Source organism: Seriola dumerili, unplaced genomic scaffold, assembly GCF_002260705.1.
Source record: "Seriola dumerili isolate Sdu_G_001 unplaced genomic scaffold, Sdu_1.0 BDQW01000149.1, whole genome shotgun sequence".
Lineage (NCBI taxonomy): Eukaryota > Metazoa > Chordata > Actinopteri > Carangiformes > Carangidae > Seriola > Seriola dumerili.
This window is the reverse complement of record NW_019174404.1, coordinates 13,046,666-13,068,515: the sequence shown is the minus strand read 5'-3', so window position 1 is coordinate 13,068,515 and position 21,850 is coordinate 13,046,666. Positions and strand designations below refer to the sequence as shown.

Genomic DNA, 21,850 nt, shown 5'->3' with positions numbered 1-21,850 from the left:
CAAACCTAAATTAACATCAGTATAAACTCACTACTGAGAACCAGAGGCTATAACTATCCATAAGTTTATCAAGGGGAATATGTAAGAATATTATAGCAATTTTTGGTTGAGAGCCCACATTTTAGAACAAATATGTTACTTAAGAGTGAATGAGAATGATGAAGTGTTTAGGGTAGAAAATTAAAGAATAAAATTGCACCATCAACTGTTGACCAAAAGCTTGATTTGTTTTGTTTTACAAGACTGACATTGACTTTCTTCAATCTCACAGGTCACCACATTTATTCTTTCCAATAAATGAAACCCAACGTTTGAAAAAAAAACAATTAAAAATTAAAAATAAATACAATGCTAATGCTAATATTTCTAACAGTTTAGCATAAAACAGGGGCCGTCTACAAGCTCGTGGAGTAACTGTCTTTAAATATTGTCCATGAAGTCGGCACAGCTCAGGTCATCCTGTCCAAATACACTTAAATAAGTTAGAAAAAAAACACTTATTGTCTTTAAAAGCAGTGTCTCCATCTTACCTCTGACACGGTTGCTCTAATTATATTGAATGCTTGTTGTAATATTCTGCTTTGCAACTCTGTTTCAACCACACGACCAGAGGAAGCACCTGACATCAATTAGCCCCGTCTGTTTACTCTCGCGATGCAATGCAGATAAACACTGCCCCCTAGTGACGACACGTGAACACAACTGTTCAAACTGAAATATATAACAGACACGACAACGACAAGCCTCTTGTACACTTTTTTTTTTTTTTAAAGTCCTGATTTATTTAAGCCTTACAGAGCTGTGTAACTTCAGTAGCATGGAGCCATAATAGATAACTACCTTTTAACAGATTGTTTAGCTTAAAATGAGAACTTGTAGTTTTGTCTCACACCATGTTATACAGATGAAAAGTCTACACATGTAATTATATTCTTGTTCAATTTTACATTTAAAATAGCTATGTAAATGTTTATAAATTTGAAAATCAATATTATTCCAAGGCTTTGCTACAAATCCTTAGAAATTTATATAATTTGAATTCTTGACAATAAAATGTATTACATTAGATAAGATTTAATTTTGTAAAATTACAAAATGCAGGTTCTGTGTTCATATAAAATAACATATGGTTGTGTCATAAACCTGGAGACAGACTAAACAGCTGAGGACACACACATTGGTGCAAGGGCTGGGCTGATTACAGCTCCTTCACTGTCCTCATCAAGACCAACGCAGACCACAGTCAGAGACAAGAGGCCCCAAACACACACAGTGCATACAATAATCTGTCCTATCCACTGCACACACATGTATACTGTACTTATAAACACACACATGCACAAACAAACACTCATGCACACACACACACACACACACACACACACACGCACACACACACACGCACACACACACACGCACGGATACACACACACACACTCACAGACACACACACCGTGACAGCCTCCTCAGACAGCCTCAGAGCCCAGGCAGGTCCCTGCCATTATCCCGTCCTCTACTCTAAACACGCAGTTTTAATTTCAAAGCTCTGATTAGCTGATGATTGCATGACAGCCGCCGACCAGGTTCCCTTTTCGCCCAGCTCCCAGACTGCAACTCAATCATGCCCAATTAGTGGGTCCCCAAACACTCTCTCTTATTAGAGGACTCATAATCGACTCATTGTGTCCTGATTTGGCAAATAAATCACTCTGGAGGCTGCTGACTCCCCCTCCTTCCCCCCTTCCCCCCTTTTCTCTCTCCCCCACTTCTCTCACTCTGTCTTTGACTGCCCACTCCCCTTCTTTTCCTTGTCCAGGGGTTCAGTGACAACGTTTTCAGGCGTGCTTTTCATTGGAGCTGACAGTTTGAGCAACGCTGGACTCCTTTTTTTTTTTATTCCCCCTGAAGAATGAAGAATAATTTAGCAGCTAAGGCAAGGCAGGCAGCATGCGGGTGTCCTTGTCCTACAAGGTTAAGAATCCATTCCATCTGAGCAAGAAAGGAGTGAATTAAAATAAATGATGGCCAGATATTTATTGCGAGTTTGTAGATGAAGCCAAGTCACTCTAGTGGACCAGGGGGGCCCGGGCTGCCAGTGGCTCAGTGTAGCCGAGTGACCTCCCTGTCTCTCCTTGCCTAACTGGGGAATAACACTCAATGTCACTTTACTCCTATCCTGTATTTGATATATTTATTTATATCCCTATATATATTTATATCTATAAATGCATGTGTTGGGGACATTAGGGCAAATGAGATAGCAGGACATTTATGATATTATCTGGTTGGGGGATGCTAAAAATAATTGTAATTTGATTGAAAGAGGGGAATTCTTGAGAAAACTGAGCTTTGGAGACACAGACAAGGAGATCCTGAATGAGACAGGACAAGAAACACGAAGACACAAATGTCCTTCACTCTGGAAACACAAAACTCAAGGCCAGCCTGCCACACACTAAATGTATCAGTTTAGGTAAAGTTAAGGCCGACTAACTGATGTTGAAGATCAAGTTGCATTTTGAATTTTAAGGAAAAATTTGTTGTTGATGAGGTGAAAAGCTCTGACAAGCAGAAACAGCCTTCCAAAATGAATTAGACTTATTAAAAAGTAACCAGAGCCCAGTGCAGAATTCTTTCCCAGAATTCCTAACAACATGCACTTCCTCAGGACAGGGATCCAACACGAGAGCTTTACAGACTCAGCGGGGTGGACCAGCTTGAGCCCGGGGGCTTGCGGAGCACTGGGAGGCCTGTGATGTTGCACGCATGCAGGAAGCCAGTGGACTGTGATGTAGTGGACTGATGGAGTCAGTACCACAGAGCAGCTTTAGCAACATCCCACTGTGTCGGTGAGCTCCCTCCCCAGGCTCAAACTGTTTCTCCTGCAGCAGCAGATCCTGTGAAGTAACCCCAGGATGCTGCTCCAAACCAAACCAAGCTTTTTCACCTACGTCTCCCCCTCCTCCATTCTACCAAAGCCTGTGTGTGTGTGTGCGAGCGTGTGTGTGTGTGTGTGTTGAGTGGTCATTAGTCTCTGTTTACAGTGCAGAGAGCCTGGCCAGCTGGCATGTGACGTGTGATGTGCCTCGCTGTGGTCTACCACTGTGAGACCCCCGTGGCAGAGTCGTGGAGGCCCAGCAACCCCCTTCCCCAGGCGGGCCGCAGAGACCGCGGCGAGCCCTCGGCAGATGGAGCCTCTAGCGTTTCTCGTTTCTCTTCCACAAGGAAAGAAGAGGTGGAGCGAGCGCTGGAGGTGGGACTGGCCCCGGCCCCCATCACAGATGCCAGGAGAAGGCTGAGACTCTGGCGAGGCCCTGCTGGGAGGGTGCTGGGCCGGAACAGGTGCAATCTCAGCCCCTCGATCCCCTCTGTCAGCACCTCAGTGGTGGAGCCCGTGCTCTCTTCCTGTCCTCGCTCCTTCTCATTCACACACTTGAGAGGTGTTGTGGGGCTACGTCCAGCCCCTCCCTCCACCAAGCAACAAATCCAGGCACCAAAAGCTATGACCAGACACAGTTCTCTTGCTGCCTTGTGACTTCCTTTCATAAGAAACAAAACTAAAAAGTACCAAGTTCAAAGCACAGTAGCAGAAGTGTGTTTGTGACCCTCAGAGGGCAAATCGTGGAGTTGTGTTGACTCAGGCGTTTTCCTCTGCTGGCCATGATAAGCTCCTCGGCTGACCTCGCCACTGCCAGAGGGCCAACACAACCACTCTCCCATCAGCCCTTGCTTTATCGCCAGCAGCTACAAGACAAAGAGGTTCTGCTGTATACCTGGCTGCAGCCGGAATCCCGCATGATGGAAAGAGTTTATGACAGAAGGGGGTGGGTGGTGAGGCCCAACAGGCCACCTTGACCTGTCCCTGCTCAGAGGACCTTGGTGAACCTTTTCCCATTGCCCCCAGTCCCCCACAGCGACCTGGACACTCCAACCGCCACTGAGTTATTATCATAATTTCCCGGAGAGGCATTGCAGGGCCTCGATGACTAGAGAGGCATCCGTGTTTTACAGAATGTTTTGTGTTTTATTGCCTTTAAGTCACTCATAGGCCAGCGGAGAGGGCTCACAATGATAAGAAAACCAGTCATGTGAAAAATGAAGGACCTCGCGTACAGGACTGAGAGGTGAAGAAGGGAAATAATAAAATACATGACAAATGTGGAGCCCGACTGTATTTCATGTTCAAACCCGTCTCGCCTTCCAACCCTCGGCCGCACTAAAAACATATGAGGGGAAAGGAGGGAAATAATAATAATGAATTCAGTTAATCTCACAGTTACCAAAAGAACAGAAGCTTTTTTTTTTTCCCTGTCTCATGGTTTATACTTGAAAAAAACAATCCCAGCCCTCTCACTCCCCCTCCCGGGTCCTTTGACAACATGACGGCCGTAAGATGCCCAGGGGCATTCCAAGCTGCCACCGTCCCCGCCATTTCATGTCCAAGCCCACCTGGGGTAAACAAAAAAGGACTTGGAGCGATAGAATATTAACTAAAGAAGAGAGGGGAAAATAGCACTGACAAAACTGAAAATACTTTTCAACCCGTCAAACTTTAGGTCTTAAAAAATATCACTTTCATTGTCTCTTTTGTGGAGTAATTCCCCCTCCTCTCCCACAATCCCCTGCGGGCTTTTAAAGGTGCAGTATATGAAAAATAAAACATCTGTTTAATCTAGCTATTTCAAAGGCAAATCCCCTTTTGATCAAAAAATGATATTGATCTGACTGCCTTAGTTGTATGGTGAGGATTTCTCCTTTAAACTTGAAATATCATGAAGTCTTTGTGGTAAATCAATACTGTGGCTGCTTTTTGAGGCTTGTTTCAAAGGGCACAAGATCCATTTGAATATGGTTGCATTTGCATTTATTATTTCTACCATCAGAATTCAAATTGACCTTGCATATATTTATGTTACAAATTAATGTGTAAAACATAATCTCGCCCTAGCATAAAAAGCTGAGTGTTTTTATGCTCTTGCCTTTTTAAACTGATAATCATCCTCTTGTGGCTGGTTCACGGCATCTGACTGATGCAGTGCTGGTCAGGTCAGCGACAGGGAACCTGTGACAGGCACGCGGCCCCTGGTGGAATGAACTGGTCCTAATATTCCTTGAGCTTTAGCATGTCTGTCCTCACCCCTCACTCTGTGTCTGAGGGGCCCTGACGTCGGGCCCCAGCTATCTCCACATCTCCCCATTTTCTTTAATTACACCTCAGCATATTGCTTTTGGGCCATATGGAAGGCAGATATTGAGACCAGATAAGATGTATAAACTTCTGTCAACACCACAGCATATTAGCTAGAGCTGGAAGCATATTATCTCTATTCTATCCTTCCAATTAGCGCCCAATATCAAAATACATTAAGACAAGCCTGTCAACAAGGGGCAGGAAAACATTACATTAATGGGTCCTTCGTCCGTTTTTTATTAAAATTGTATTACTTCCTTGCATTTGTTTTCTTTGCCACAAAATGAAAAGTCATTTCCACCAAGGGACCCAATAAAAACACAGATAAATTACCCATTTAAACCCAGTGGCCTGAGAAGTCCCTGTGCTCAGCTGGTCCATACTGGCCTCAAGGTTTTACAGTGGGTCTAACAAATCGCTGCTTTAAAAATAAACAGTGTAAATTCACACGAGAAAACTTCTTCTCCTACATAAACTCGAGATTTTGTGTGCCATGGTGTCACATACGTCCCATCAAATCAAAGGATTTTAAACATTGTGTCGTTACAGCAACATTTTGAATGAAATATTGGACTACAGAAGCATGTATTGGAGCAATGTGGATTTTTATAGCAGTAACGGCTCCATTATTTTAATAGAAAAATGTCAAGGAAAAACAGATGACACCCTAAACCCATGTGTGGCCTGTATCGTCTTATCTGTTATACACAGTATCAATGTGGCTTCAGACTCACTAACCTCCCAGTGACACAATGTTCATCTGAAAGCTACCGTCATAACCACAAAGCTCTCCAAGAACACAACTGTCTTCCTCACTAGAAATAATGTATATATTGTATCACTGTTGACGTGACTGAATTCAATGCACCCAGACAGTGAGAGGTCATTCACAGCTTCACTGCAGCATCAGGATATACTGTACACGCCGAGAGACAGCGCGAGAATAAAGGAGGAGAAGAGAGCAGCAGGATGAGGGAGTGGGAAGAGGTCACTTTGAGAAGCTGGATGCAAGCACATGCCAAACAGCATCTCTGGATCTCTCTCTCTTTCTATAATCCCCTCTCTGATCCACCGATGCTCGGGCCAATCATTTGAGGCCGGCCACAACCCGTGATCACTGGGCCCTAATCTGAGTCCCCGGCCCGTCCGCAGTCCACCTCAGACAGCACCGGCCGGCTGCCAGCAGAGGAGTGGCAGGCTTAGCCTTCTCCAGAGAGACAGCTAGAGGTTGTCTCTACATGGATGGGCACTTCGCAGCTCGGCAGGGGCGGGAGGAAGGGGCAACATAGCAGCTGCTCAGGGCATATGGGCAGAATTCATTAAGTCTGGCTAAATAAGCCAATTGTGGAGGTGGTAAAAAACTGTGCGTTTGTATGTCTGATAGAGAAACAGAAACAGAGATCACTCATTGAATTTGAACACTGAGCACAAATATTCTGCCACACAAATATTCTGAGCACAAATATCCTGTGTGATAGCTTTGTCCTGAGGTATTACACTTGATGAAGTTGATTCAAGGCTCACCAAATGAAAAAATCTGGATCTATTTGTGATGGGCAGTGATTGAGCTGTTAGATGCATAGATCGTGTGTCCTTGAGGACTTTGCTGTGCATCTCCAAATGCCATGAGACCGCTCGCTGCCTCAGAAATAAACCTAATCACAATCTGTAAATGTTACAGCTGTTTCTCTAATAGACCTGGTCTGACTTTGGAGGCCTGCTTTTATATTCACACACATGAACCAAAGACAAAACTGAATGCTGATACATGCGACCAGCACATGTTGAAGGCATGGTATACAATGTAATTCATAAATTATATCAGATTTTGTGCCAATGTGTGAGATACAATGTCCTGTGACCTGTGCTGTCCGTACTTTATTCAGTTATCACATTGTTGTGAGGATTTCTGTTCTTTCACTTTAAAGAACACATACCTGACACCAGCAGCTGTCTTCTGCCAGACTTGCATCCATTCCTCTTTATCCAGCAAAAGGTATAATGTATGCTAATCCCCCAGGTGTCAATAGGAACTCTGTTCAATGCATTGGAGATAATAGTGAAGAAGGGGTTGCTCCTATCGAAGAGCTGGAAGATAAAGTCAATGGCACAGTCAATAACAATAAGGTTGTAGGCTTTAATGAGGAATGTTAATTTGAACACAATCAACTGGATTTCAGCTTAGCTGATTATCAACCTTGGACTTGTATGAGGGTGTTGATAATGCTGGCAGTTACAGGGAGGGCATTTGTATTTGTGACAGCTATTTTTTAGGGGGGCTTTTCAAACAAAATCATTTTGCCTTTTGGCTGTTTTAGAAACTAACAAAAAAAAGGGTGAAAGTCAAAAACCTCAACAATATACAGGGTCAGACAACACTGCACCGTCCACTCCTCAGTAAACTTTATTTAGAAAATAGAAGACATGTTGAATATACACTTTATAGAATATAAATCCTGGATAACAAACAGTAATTAAAGTTAATATAACCAAAGTCACCGGCCCTTCTGTGTAATGGCCATTCATCCAGTTCCCACTGGAGCCATTTAAAGCCTCAGTCCAAACCTCCTCCTCATGTTACAGGCAATGCAGCCTGCTCCTCACTCTCTCCTTGATCCCATTCCATCAGCAGCTCTGAGGACACCTCTGTAAACAGATGATCCCAGTCCCAGCTCACATCATCCTGCAGAGCAAGAGACAAAAGAGAGGGAGAAAAGAAGAATTAGAGAGGCAGAGGGTGACATCCTAAGAAAGAGAGCATGGGGAGCAGAGGGAGCAAAGAGAGGAGAATGGGGGAAGGAGAGCAGAGGGTGTTAATGTACACATCATAAATCTTGATTACCTGAGAGACAGAGTGGCAACCTCCCCTGGTGCTCTAGAAACAGCTGGACAGGCCTTTGCTGGGAGCTCACAAGCTATATTTACTAAAAACTCACTCACCTCCTTCACCTCCTGCTCTGGTGCTAAAACCTTGGTGAGGAGCTTCAAGTCAATCTCTCCGTCCTAAAGAAGGAGTACAGTAAAATTCACTTAGCTTGCACAAACAGGAGTGATGTTGTTTGCAAAATTAAATTAACCACCTTGACGAGAAGAGACATTCGAATATCAAACACATACAAAAATAAATGTTCTTGACTTACTAAGGTCTGAAAGGCAGAGTAATACTTCAGATCATTGTCCAGATCTCTGTAGGTCATTACCCGGTTCACCTGGATGCTAACAGGGTGACAGAAAGTCAGAGTAGGCCTCTGATACAGGAACAGACAACAATCTACTCAAGACAACACACCAGAGAAAAATAGCCATCCTGACTGCAGTGCGTTCACACTACCAGCAAACCACGACTGAGAAGTGGCTTTGACAAAGTTTGGAGTTTGTGCACAATGAGGCTCCAAGACTTCAAGCAAAGACCACAGAGAGCAGGAGATGGTTGCCAAGTGGTAAACGCTTCAAATTGAAACCCAGCTGCTTATCTGTGGGTTGGAATTAAGTGGGGGGGGGGCCCTCAAAGTGGCCGGGGCCTAGCAGTGCATGCCAGTCCTACTTACTGCACATTACACGCTACATTGCCCCCGCAATGAGTTCAATGTGGATATTATCTCGCACAGAGAGCAAGCCCCAGCCTAATAACCTCCACCGCTGTCATAGCCTTGCTACATATTCGACACATGTCGGCGTGTCTCTCACTGCCCTGTAAATCAAAGGGCCCAGTTAGTAAGGACCCTGGTAACAGAGTTGCATAAATCACACCCAACTGTTATTTCTCCATTTCAGCCGATAAAGCAAGACACTCTGCAATGGCACAAGTGGAGGACAGGTAACCATCAAAGTCACCAGAGCAGGCTACGGATGTAGTGTCCTGTGCACGGACAGAGGTTAACTGTCATACATGGGTCACATGAGTGATAAGGATAAACTTCTAAGAGTTTAAGGCGTACTCTACCTTGGTGGAACTGCAATTTGCATTGTGAGATCTTCTTCCTGTACTTCTTCAAGATCTGGAATCACTGGAATATCTAAGAACCAAAAATAGAGACCACATTTTACAGATCTGTTTACGTTTTAAACTGTGTCAAACTGTGAAAAATTTAATCAGTAGCCAGAGTCATTTATTGAAAAAATGCAGTAAGTCCCCTGTGTATGGCTTCAAGAAGCGTGCATTTTTGTATGAGTATGTTTATGTGAGACCATGTCTGTGTGGCACTTTCTCCCCTCCCTCTCTCTACCTACATTCTCATAAGAGCTGCCCTGTCACAATAGCCATGCGGCCATGAATATTCAGGAGGCGAGGCGGCAGCTCCTCCTGCTGTGAGAGGGCCGCTGGCCAGGGGCTCCCCAGAAAGCACCCCCTGCTACCTTAGCATTTGGGCCCTGTCAGCGCCGCCCACCCCCAGGACCTGCAGTGGCCGGTAGGCCGACCTCCATGTCCACTCTGCCACTCCGACTGGGGCGGCATCCAGCCATGTGCAAGAGTATTTGCTTGCGGGCCCATCTGTGTGGGGTCGGAAGTCACAGTGCGGCCTGGCAGGGGCTGCAGTGCCAGGAGCCGCCAGCCCGCTGCTCAAACAGTGGGAACCCACTTTAATTGGCAAAACGCAACAGGACAGAGGATGGCTCCACTCCCAAGAAGGACAGGGCAAACTTTCACAGCATTTTTCAGATGGACATTTGTTGGAGCAGGGAAATAAGAGAGGTATAATAAGGGATTAGAAGAATTGGTTGGAAATAAGATTAATGGTTAATAATGAATAAAGAGACTCATTAAAATGTGTTCAAAGACTTTGTGCTTATACTTATTATCAAAAAGGTAGTGTATAACAAAAGAAAAATGTAGGGCTTAAAAACCATTAAATGTTTTGCCAAAAATGTGTTCTATGTTTTATCATGTCTCTCAACGTCAGTAAAACTAAAGAGATGAGTGTGGACTACAGGAGGCAGCAGGGGCGTGGACCCTTCCCTATCCACATTGGTGATGCAGAGATTGAAAGGGTCAGCAGCTTCAAGTTCCTCAGTGGACCTCCCTGGTCTCTACACACTGACACCATGATCAAGAAAGTTCACCAGCAGCTCTATTTCCTGAGTAGACTGAGGAAGTTCTCCTCATGAACCTCTACAGGTGCACCATCGAGAGTCTGCTGACGGGCTGCATCACGGTCTGATACAGGATCTACAACAACAGACTCCCGGCCATTCAAGGATATCTTCCCCCAGTGGTGCCTGCAAGCAGCACACAGCATCATCGAGGACCAGAGCCACCCAGCACACAGACTTTTCTCACCAGGCCATCAGGCTTCTCAACTCATACATCTAAACATTCCACATTGCATATTTGCTTAGCTGGTTGTCTGCACTGTCTGATGTTTACTACACTTCTGAACCAGGACTGCTACATATGTAATGTGCAATTCTGTTGCATACACACTTAAGTTTCACTTTTATACATAAATCCTCATTTTCATTTATGTTTATATTGTTATATTTTATCTATGTCTAATCCCATCTTTATTTTTTTATCTTGTATTCTATTTAATATGACTTGTGTTTCTTATTGCTGAGCTGACCTGTTGTCTCACCAAACACATTTTACTGTACCGTTGACCCTGTGTTAACCTACATATGACTAATAAAACTGAAACTGGAACTGAACTGAACAATGTGCATTTTTTTGTAGTTAAAAACAGTTGCCAAAAACTTTACAGACTTCACAGGTGTCCTTATAGAAATTGTGTTAACTTTGGGCAAGATACACGATATTTTCTGGGGAGGCAGCAGATTGCGCATCCTTATTAGCTGTACAGCTGATAGTTGACACAGTGACATAGACACAGAGAAAGGGAGAGGAAGCACAGAGGGAGGAACAGACAGATAGTGAGAGAAAAAGAGAGCTGAACTGCATGGAGAGGGTTGTCAGTAATCTCTAACCACAGTACTGCACCCTGAGGGGAAAGTCAATAGAGGAGCTAAATAGAGGTGAAGAGATGGAAGTCTGCATCTGATGTGAGGAAATATCTTGGCATCTATGTCACCATTCCTTCAAAATAACTCCTGAAAATAAAGTGGAGTTGAAGAAAAATATCGATCATTGATGGAACTCTAAATTTCTGTACTCCATGAAAGTTATGGAGTGCACCAATGAAGAGAAATGATTTTGTTTCTGAACATATTTCTCAGATGGAGGAAGAATTCTGAAGACAACTTGGTCAAAGCCGAACCCATCAACTTTCCACAGATAACAAAACCTCACCCTCCGTTGATAACTTATTTCTTTCTCTTTTTTAATTAAACCAAATTAAAAATGCCACGCTCGTTTAGCTGCTGACAAGATTCATCTGTGTTTCTGATATCCAAATAAATGCAGGCGCGGGTATTTCATATTCATGAGGCCCCGGTGACACTTTGTCCTCTCATTTACAAAGCACAGCGTTCAGCAGAATCCGTCCCCCCTGGACCCCCAATCAAATTTAATGGTCTTAGTGCAATGACATCAAAAAGCCTTGCTGTCCAACTCTTTGCAAACAGCTTCCTGGGTTGTCTATCTGTTCACACTCCCTTTTCATTTCAGCCACTAATACACTATTAACACACTCCATAAGGGTTCAATGTGAAGCAGAGAGGCATATGTTGTCTATATGCAAAGTCTATTATTTAGTGAAAAAAACAACAACATTTTTAGATGAGCTTCAAATTCAACCTATTACTGGAGGTCAAGCAGGGCATCAAAGCAGTTGCAAACAAGCCAGTGTTTTCTTCTGACGCTAAGGGCAACTCCATCAGGAGGAGATGTCTCTCTTCAGCACGGCACACATCACCTACTCTGACTTCCTTCCCTCGGTTGGACATGTATCAATGTGGCTTTTGTTTGGCAGCGAGCAGGCCATGCATATCCTTATTACACGGTCGCGTCCGGCTTCCTCGCTGAAGCATGTAAATATCAAAAGGGGATAATTTGCTGTGAATGTAGAGACATACTCCCGGCAGGCACACACCGGTCAGCAACTTTGGAGAACAGGACGTCTCTCCACATCACTATGCATGGGTCCAGTCAAATGATTACCTTGGCACAGAATCCATTTGAAATTACTTATGGGACAATATTCAACAAATCATCGACTGAGAGTAAGACACTGACACATGAAACACATGAGTGTGTTTGCGATACCGGTGCTACTTTTAAGTGACCAGTAGGAGGCTGTGGGGGCAGCTGATCGGGAGATGGGAGGAGGGGACTGAGCTAGCCTTCTCTCTCTCTTTCTCCCTCTGTGCTTGTAGCCAGTGGACATAAGGGATAAGGGTAGAGGACATAATCAAGATCGCAGGGGCTATCTCACTAACCCTCAGCACTGTAATTTCCAATGCCCCTGCCTCCGGCTCTGTATTAAGAGGTCTCCCTCCACAGAGTAATAATCTTTCCGGCGGCATTAACCGCAAGAGAACCAAACCTCTGGACTCTTCATATTGTCAGCACACTGGCCATTTTAGCCAGTGTACTGACAATATAACATTATGTGTGTGTATACGTATATGTAATAGAAACAGTGGATTACACCCTGCAGTTTATGCCTACAATCCATTGTTATTTATCATTTTCAGTTCTGTAATACATTTGTAATAATTTCCCCACTTTCAACAAGATGCAACAGCAAGTAAGACTTTAAAATGTATATACAATACAGTATGTAGCAAAATAGTGTGAAATATACACTTGAGCTTGGGTGATTAAAAAAAAAAAAACTGACTTCATGGGATGAAAATACATTTAAAAAAATTAAATATTAATTATTAGTAATATTATTATCAATTATTCTGATATTCATGTTTTGAGTTGTATAAATTATTTTTCTTTGCCTGGCTATTCTGAATTGCATGTATTGCAATATTCAGAATTTTTAAAAATGATGGACATTTTTAAACAGAGTAGCAATAAGCAAGGTCTACCAAAAAGGTTTATAATCTAAAATGATATTTGTTTATAAATCGCAGGTGTGATGTAGTCCTTCAGTATTGTAAACTGAGCATTTCATGCCGTTAACCTATCTTTCCTAAGGCAGTTTTACCTATTTCCAAGCTGCTTTGCACTGCAAAATAGAACAATTATCCCAGGCACGGCTTTGCTGAACCCCCCCAGTCCTGACATTGTTTGTGGAGTGCAGAGTTGGGCCCTCAGGTGACTCAGTCAAAGCAGCAATGTAACCACTAGATCTGTATTCAACAGCACCTGCCTGACACTCTGTGTGTGCACGTGTGTGACTAACTGTGTTGCTCTGGGTGGTGAGGGAAACACTTAAATCCTGTCACAATATTCTCCATCAACTATGAATCTAACCTTACTTAATGAGCATATGCACTTGTCATTTTCATCAAAGGGGCTACGCTTATACAATGTCACACGCTCAGTGGTCAAAGGCAGAGTTCTAACACATGAATCCATGCTGGATCCAAAGAGAAATATGCATAAGAATGATCTGACTGCCTGCTTATCTGCTCTACTTCCAGAGGATGAATGTGCCAGGGACGCACTGGAGGGCTCCTCTTTACCTGTGAGGAGAGACACAGAGTGGGGTATTGCAAGGGTGCTCTTACCTCCTTCATCATCTGATCCCTTAGGAGTTTGTGGTCGAAGGCGGCGGCTGTAGAAACAGGAAGTGTGAGAGTATGAATTATTTAATGCTTACAAAAATGAAGCCCAATGGTGAGGTCATCACAGGGAGTGAGAGACTTGGCTCCTGGGCTACTTTGCTTTGATAATGGGTCTGTTTTTTTTGTCTTGTCTTTCTCTCATGGTAGACAGGATGCTTGCTCAGTATGCTACAGTCTGACTGGACTACAGAACAGTGCCCTCTGCCAAAAGGCACTGATGGTGCTATGAGACTCTGTTATGCTGTCTGGGTGACCAGCCTAAATGCCCTGGACAAGATCACCTCTAGGAATTTAAAAAAAAAAAAAAACAAGCCCAGCTGGAGCAGCAGTCTGAATAAGTCTTACTAAGACAAGACAGTTTTGACAGAAGCAAAACATAAGGGATTTTTCTGCAGGGTAACATCTTTAGTTTCACACAAAGCCTCTGCCTGACAACAGCCATTGAGGTACCGGGCTCCAACTGCGATGATGAGTAAAACATGCACGACTGCGTCCTCTACCTGCCTCTCCTCATGGTGATGTCTTTTCTAGTCACAGAATGATGTGAGGGGGGGGTGGGGAAAAAAACTAGAATAACAGGAAAACTTGGCTCCTTACAGCAATAAAAGTGATGACAACTCAGTCACGCTGTTTTTTAATCATGTTAAGTGAGTGTTCTTGGAAGGCAGGGATTAGCTGCAACGAAGGACAATCTGAAAGCACAGAGCCATTTCCACTTTATTACAAAGAAAACAAAATAAAAACTGACCTATTTTTATCCATACACACAAAAATGTAACTGTTATTGAATTCAATCAGTACACTAAAATATGGATGAGGTGTCTGAGTTAACTTACTCCTCCAAGTCCTCAGCTGCAGGTCTCCTTGAAGATCTGTATATCAGCAGAAAGAGCAAGTATTAAAGTGTTACAAATTAAATTAAACATACTTTTCCTTCCATCAGTATTACAGGAAGAACAAAGCCTCTTCATAGATAAATCTTCCTCATCTGTATTTAATGATAGTAATTCTGCTATATCAGACACAGTGTGGTCTACAATGGTTGTGTCTTCTCTCCCCTCTGTTTTCTCAGCCCCATCTCCTGCTGGATCGGACAGCTATTTTCACTTCTCTCTCTTCTCTCCATTTACACAGCTCAGCTTGAGCAGAGGATGCCAGGCACCAAAATAGTGTATTTTAACACTTCTCCACCTCAACACGGTATTCTTAGCACACACTCTGTTTTAAGAGCAATCCAACTTGACATCAAAGAAAAACAAATGTTGGCACATTATTATTTTTTAAGATTCAACCATAAGCATTTAACCATATCAATCATCATATAAGAAATGAATCAATGCAGAGTAAGCCTTACGTTATGTTTTGATTAGTAGACTAAAATATGTGTTTTTTTTCATGATGCTAAATGCTCTTGGTAGATCTCCTAGTTGAGTAGTGCCCCCTCCTGGTTTTAAAGGTAATACATTCAGTACTATTACAGTATATTTATATAAATATAAACACAAGTATTAAGCAGTTCTTATTACAATAAATCAGCCCTATTGTTGAGATTCAGTGTTTCGGTGGCACCTAACACAGTGACATAGATGGAAAATAAATTAAAGCTTGTATGTCATAGGTATCACCTGCACAATAGTTAATCTTTTTTCCACCAAAACAGGGATCGATCTTCTGCTGCTCTTCCTGAGGTTACTTCCTTTTTTTTGATCCCATGTAAGAGGTTTTTGTTTTTCCTTATAAGAACTGAGCATCTAAGGATAGAGGATTTTGTATGCTGTACAGATTGTAAAATTTGTGATTTTGGGATTCATAAACAAAATTGTCTTGACTTGACCATCAGAGCAGATGGCATTTCAATCTGAGTTGGATCATCATCACCTAAAACAAATGAATGCTTGTGCATAAACCTTATTCCATTATGTAAAGGAAGACATCAGAGTACTTCATACATGTATTTTCTAAAATCACTTCTCACCTTTCATTAATTTAAATACATAAAACTAGCATTTAAATTACATAATGTAATGTATTGATTAAGTGAATTGGAAGAAGTGAAACCTTCTTAATTCACCTTTTTGTAGCCAGACAAAAAACAAAATGATGAAAAACATATTTAGCTAACAAATTCTCAGCCAATAATCTTTACTCCTGCTTTGTCTATCTTATACTGTACATGCTGTCTGAGCCCAGCCCAACAGCCTTGAAGGTACTAGAGTCCAACCAGGCAGGGCAAAGAGGAGCTAAGGGAGCCTACCTGCCTGCCCTTGGACTGTGTCCTGTCTAGGGGGCGGGGGTGGCGACACTTAAGACACATTACAGGCCCCTTGATTAAGACTCATGTAAGGCAAAGCGATAGACATGGTAAAACTGTCTGGAAAAAGTTGTTAGGGATAAAATATATTGTGACAACCTGGTTTCAAAGGTTCATCAATAAACTGACAGATCATTTAGTGTCAATTAGAAGTGATAGATCGACAAATCCCGGGATTTCTGCGCTGGGATTAGTGGGAGGAGGACGGCGGTGATTGAGCATGAGGGGTGACATTGAAGGGAAAAGTCCTTGCCGGTTCCAGGGGGGACCATTACTTACTTTGTTTCAGAGAGGATCAATGCACGTGCAAACCCCTTTTACACCTCCTGTATTTCAATCGCTTTGAGACTGGGTATCAAGCTGGGTTACGTAAAAGCAGAGAAGCGACACGCTGACCTTCTGTGAGAAAGGAAAGATCTATTGAGTTTGCTGTTTTCCCTGCTTGCACTAACGGTGCAGTAAACTACGCAAATAAGCACAATTGACTGAGCCTGTTCACTTCAATGCGTCTCCCGTACTCTCACCTCCACTGAGACTGAGGAAAAGAAGCACAGTGGCAAGTGGAAGAGAAAACAAGAGAGGTAGTTCTACAGTATAATAAAAACTCTCATGTTCAGTTAGTCATGTGCAGTATTTACATTTAGATTTGTTAGTTGTAGTTGAAAGCTTTTGGCAAGCAGCTTCCATCTGTTCCAAATATTTCATGAATTCTCCATGTTGTGCTCCCCATGTAAAGAGCAGACTGCAGTGGTAAGGGGTGATTAAGTGGCTTGAACCCCTGTGATGAAGTGGCTAGCTGACTAACAGTGCCCTCCTGTGGCTGATGCATTAACCATGTCAATTACCGCCTTGCTCACAGATGAAGACGAATGGAGAGTTGCCTGCTCAGACAGGCTCCCTCTAACCTTGTTGATTCACCGCCTGAGTGCCAAATATGCACTGATAAATAAGCTCATTCAACAGCATGAGAGTTCATTAATAACACATAACCCAGGACCACAGCTCGAGGTCCGTGCTTTCAGTTCAGTCACAGCAGATGGGGAAAAGGTGAAGATACGTACTTGGCAGATCCAGACCCAGAGCTTTCTTCTGCCCAGCCACCTTGCCGCCGGGCCGGTTTAGGGGGAGGGGGCTGGAAGAAGAGAGAACTTTAATAGCAAACAGTTTAGCTGGATGTTTACTCACTCACAAAGAAGATAAATAAGTCACATTTGTAAGCATATTAACTGTTATTAGACCTTAATCTAGAAAATAAAGCACAAAATTATTTTTGTATAAAATTTTGCATTGGGTCACAACAATATTTATTTGACATAGTGATGAATAGACTATATTTTGCGCTTTATGAAGGTACAAAATGCATAAACAAGAGACATGTAAGAGAAAAGTCTTCATTAGTTTTTTAAGTTTGAAGATTTGCCAGTAGAGGGCTCTCTTGTCTACAACAGAAAATCAAGACCTTGACATGAAAAGCAGACCACAAAGCTTAGCATTAATGTAAAAGGCAAAAAAGTTTAATTGTCCTGCTAATGATTTTGTCTAAAGCAAAGTTCTCTGTTATTTTTTAACTCTACCAAAGCTACCAAAAAGCTCCTGTACAATAAACAATATGCCTGGTATGTGGAGCACAGAGTCATCTCTATGCACTCCATTGTTTTGTTTATTATAGTTTTCAATACTGTCCATTTCCAGCAGCAAAACATATGGAGCAGAGTGTGGGAACTGCTGGGGCCTGTAGGTCTGACCCTAAAAATAGATTTCACAGAAAAAAATGACCCTCTCCCTCTCATTCTTTGATTCTGAAAATAGTAAGCTCAGTATGCATCTCAATCCTGAGACCGGGACCCTGAGACCAGCACTTGAATGAATGAATTCCGCAGAGCGCACGAGGGTGGGCACTACACAAATGAATTAGAAGAAAGAAAAAAGAAAAAATGCACAACATTTCTCATTACTAAATAGGGTCTGTAGAGAACAAAGTGCTCGTGAAGAATTTCTTTCCTTTATGATGAAAGAAGAAATAATCTTTCATGGCTGGTTCCTTCACCAAAGCCATTTATAAATCTGAATGTCATCATTAAGCAGGGCAGAGGGAGGGGGAGCCCACTCTGCTCCACTGTATAGTGCCATTAATCGAGAGAGCTGAGGCTGAACAAGCTCCCTCCAATTTGTGTAATTAGTAACTGTCTCTTTATTAACACCAAGAAAGGATTATAATAATGACAATGAGGCTTTTTAAGCAACATTGCAAAAATTCCTTCTAGTTTCTAGTTGCTAATGTTTGGTATTTCTGACAATGACCAATTTTCATGAGAGACAAGATAATAAGGTCAAGTGTCTTTGAGTGTAATAAATTCATATGACAGTTATTTCACTCAACAAAAATGGAGAGGATGATAAGTGTCCTGAGAAACAAAACAAATCTGTGCCTCCAATTCTGCATGACCAAATATGAACCTCACAGTTGTAGTAAAATAGTTATGGCTGTCAAGGCAATTAGCTTAGCCCTCGTGGTTTCTAATTTAGGATTCTCTGATGGTCTCCAGGGCAAGGGACTTGTGGTGGCCAAACCCTATGAGCCCATAAAAGCAATTGAGTCTTTGTTTAAAAGGATGTCAGGAATGTGACCAATCAGTTGGGTATTTTAGGCAGAAGAGGCCAGGGTTGATAAACGAAGACTGCAAATAAACCCACCCAGTCACACGACACTCTGGAAAAATGTATTGCATGCGCACAGCAGGTCAGAGAGGGCGCGAGAATACTGGTTCATACATTAGGGAAGTTGGCCTAATTTGGGAAGATTAGCCTAAAGCAAGAGCATTGCTGAAATATTTTGCTTTGGGAATGCTGGCTGGTTTACAGTTTGGCAATCCAGGAGATGTGACTGATTCCATAAATACCAATAATAGTGAAATTATTTGTTATTATTTTTTTCAACTGTCACTTTCTGACCTGACTTCTCTAACATATACCTGTCCTTTATTGAGTCTATCCTCAGCATCTTTAGATCCAACATGTTTCAAGAGGCAGGGATCACTACAGAAACTATGACAACATTTCATGTAAAATTAACCTGTATTAAAAAGAGAATTTATGAAAATTGATGGTAGAGTCATCAGGATGTTTATGATGTAATCTGCTTGTTTTTAAATTGGACAATTTACAAAGGAACAATTACAGTATTGTGTGACTCTAAAGCGAAAAGGGTTTTCAGGCTTGTATGAAGTAACACTTGAAAACACTTCATGCAAGCACGTAAAATCCAATACACACAGGACAATAACTGAAGAGCTGCTACTCTGAATGTTCTGTGTATACTTTAAAACCTGCTGAAGTAGGAAAATGGCAACTCAAATGTCTCTGCATAAATAAGCACTCCATTAAAACTTTATACCATGTGTGTCAAGTTGGTGTCACTGGGTGTGCAGTTATGTGAGAGGTAGTGTATCTCAGAAGGTCTAGATAGCAAATTCAACCAGCTGAACTGAAGCACACGATTATGGTTACTCGTGTTAATGAATCCAAAACTATGGTAAATGGTATAAAGTTGATGTCTGGAGCATTAGCAACAGAAGCCATGCAAAGACATACATTTTTTCATGCTACCTACCTCATCTTCATCCTTTGATTTATGTATGAGACAAAACCAAAATGCTTATTGGTGATGCTTATTGTGAGGTGAAATTATAACATGCAACTAACTGTCTATTGTGACATGATTACATACTTCTCCCATTGAAGCAGAGGTGGAGGACTTCCTTACGTAACGAGAATCCTCAAATGAAGATTGATCAGCTGCAAGGCGAGCCCTCCGTCCAGACTTCGCAACCTGGGAAATGTGCAGAATTTTAACGTGGAAAATACATTTAGATTTTAGAAAGCCAGAAGTTGGCACTTGCGATTGCTACAGAGACTTTGTGGTTTCGCTTTGCTTTAAATGTGCCATCTAATGAGCCAACCAAATGTTGTCTAAATGTACTTACACACAAAATACAGTAGGTCAGGTTAGTCCACATGCACAAACCAACCACATTTGGTGCTTAGTAGGCTTTTTCTTAATAGTTTTATACAATTTTCACCTCTGTGAAGTCACACTGTGCAGATGTGGCAATAATATTTTCTTTTTTGCATCTGTTAGGAACATCCTTCAACAAATGAGCATCATCATCTTCAAACTCACCGACCTTCAATTATCTCTGTGAAAGTGGAGCCTACGTGACTGTTGATGGTGATGTGGGACCAGTAGGACAATACATTTTATGTTGGTCAAAGGGAGAGGAGGAGTAGTGAAGTTGATCTTAGTACTTTCAGGTCAATAGTACCAATGGCTTAAAAACAACTAATAAAGAGATCGAAATTGAGTATTAATCCTTTAAAGACCCAGTGGACATGCTTATCTTGACCTCTGCCTTAATAATGACAAATGAAATTGGAGATGGACTTGTTAAATGTAGTTGAATTGCTGAGAGTCCATTCTGATTGCAGAGGTGTTCTCTAATAACCTTATTTCTATGACTACAGTATTAAGCAATGTGTGTGCTGTGTTGTTAGAAAAAAATGGGAAATTACAAATAGCATTGCAATACTTGGGTGTAAATTCAAATATTTTAAAGTGATGACCAGCAGGGAGCATACAGGGATATAAATGTTAATCCAAGCATTTTAACTAGCTGCAGTATTTCTACCACTGGGTAAGAGCAGGAGCTCAAATATAACAAAATTGCCTTTTATGGAAAAAGGTTATGATAGCAGTTGAATTAAGGTAGTTACACCAGAATATGAAGGTAAATAAGTTTTTCGATATAGTAACAGTTACAGAGTTACAGAGTTACACACGTACAGAAAGCCGAACGGTTAACACACCATCAGCATAACACAGCGGTGCATGTCGGGAAGTGTCGGCTAGCAGGGCTAACCGTTTAGTTAACGTTAGCTGGATACTCATAGACAAAGCTCCCTGCCACTGTTGCTCAAAGCTAGCAAATGATGACGTGCCTTTGCTGGCAACAGGCAGCTAAAATAGCTACCACACTCCCTGGCCGGCTAATACTGAGGTTTATATTAGCTTGATAGCTAAGTGATTAGCACTAGCCTCGCTTCACCGTTACAGTGTGGTCTCAGCTCCTCATACTGCGCATAAAATTAACGTTAACACTTCCCTATCGCCTTATTGTCTCTGCGTTTCAAACGAGTCACTCACATTTTTTACTGTTCCAGCATCTCCGAGGTGAAAGTTATCCTCCATTTCTCTCCTCCTTTCGGGCTAGGTCTGACCAGCGTCTTCCTGGATATCAACAAGCGTCACATAGCAACGCTCTCCATGGTAACACTAATCAGGAGGAAAGTGTGCCTCAATCGCCGTGAAGTCTCGTAAGACAGTAAATAAACAAACAAACAAACAAATACACAGAAAGTATTTATGACAACCTGACTATAGGTTTTCGTGTTGTTGCTGACTATGATTATATTGCAGCGGAGATTCATTTTTTCTGTTGCATCGCAGTACCATGCATAATATCATAAACCAAACACAGCAGAAAAAATGGGATACGGACAAAGCAATTTGAGGAAAAGCCATCGGCATAATAACACTTTAAGAACCAAGCTCATTATTTGCAGGACAGCAGGGCATCTGATGTATGGGATAGTCTAATAGAAATTTGATGTCATCTAAACAGCTTCAGACAGAGTTTGCTTTTTACCAAACAAAC

General features: G+C 42.1%; 1 protein-coding gene across 2 annotated transcripts; it reads right to left on the bottom strand.

Moving 5' to 3' along the window:
- Window positions 1-7,307: 7,307 nt before the first annotated feature.
- ift43 (intraflagellar transport 43) lies at window positions 7,308-21,426 on the bottom strand. Of its 2 annotated transcripts, XM_022751047.1 has the most exons (10): window positions 21,340-21,426; window positions 19,867-19,968; window positions 19,750-19,761; window positions 17,201-17,271; window positions 14,665-14,700; window positions 13,772-13,818; window positions 9,135-9,207; window positions 8,332-8,407; window positions 8,132-8,194; window positions 7,308-7,874 (listed from the first exon to the last, which is right to left on the bottom strand). In XM_022751047.1, exons 1-10 carry the CDS (start codon window positions 21,382-21,384, stop codon window positions 7,764-7,766), a joined length of 636 nt encoding a protein of 211 aa, XP_022606768.1. In that variant the 5' UTR covers window positions 21,385-21,426; the 3' UTR covers window positions 7,308-7,763. The 2 variants fall into 2 exon arrangements, with proteins under 2 accessions (XP_022606768.1, XP_022606769.1); XM_022751048.1 differs by lacking the exon at window positions 19,750-19,761.
- Between the last annotated feature and the right edge of the window lie 424 nt (window positions 21,427-21,850).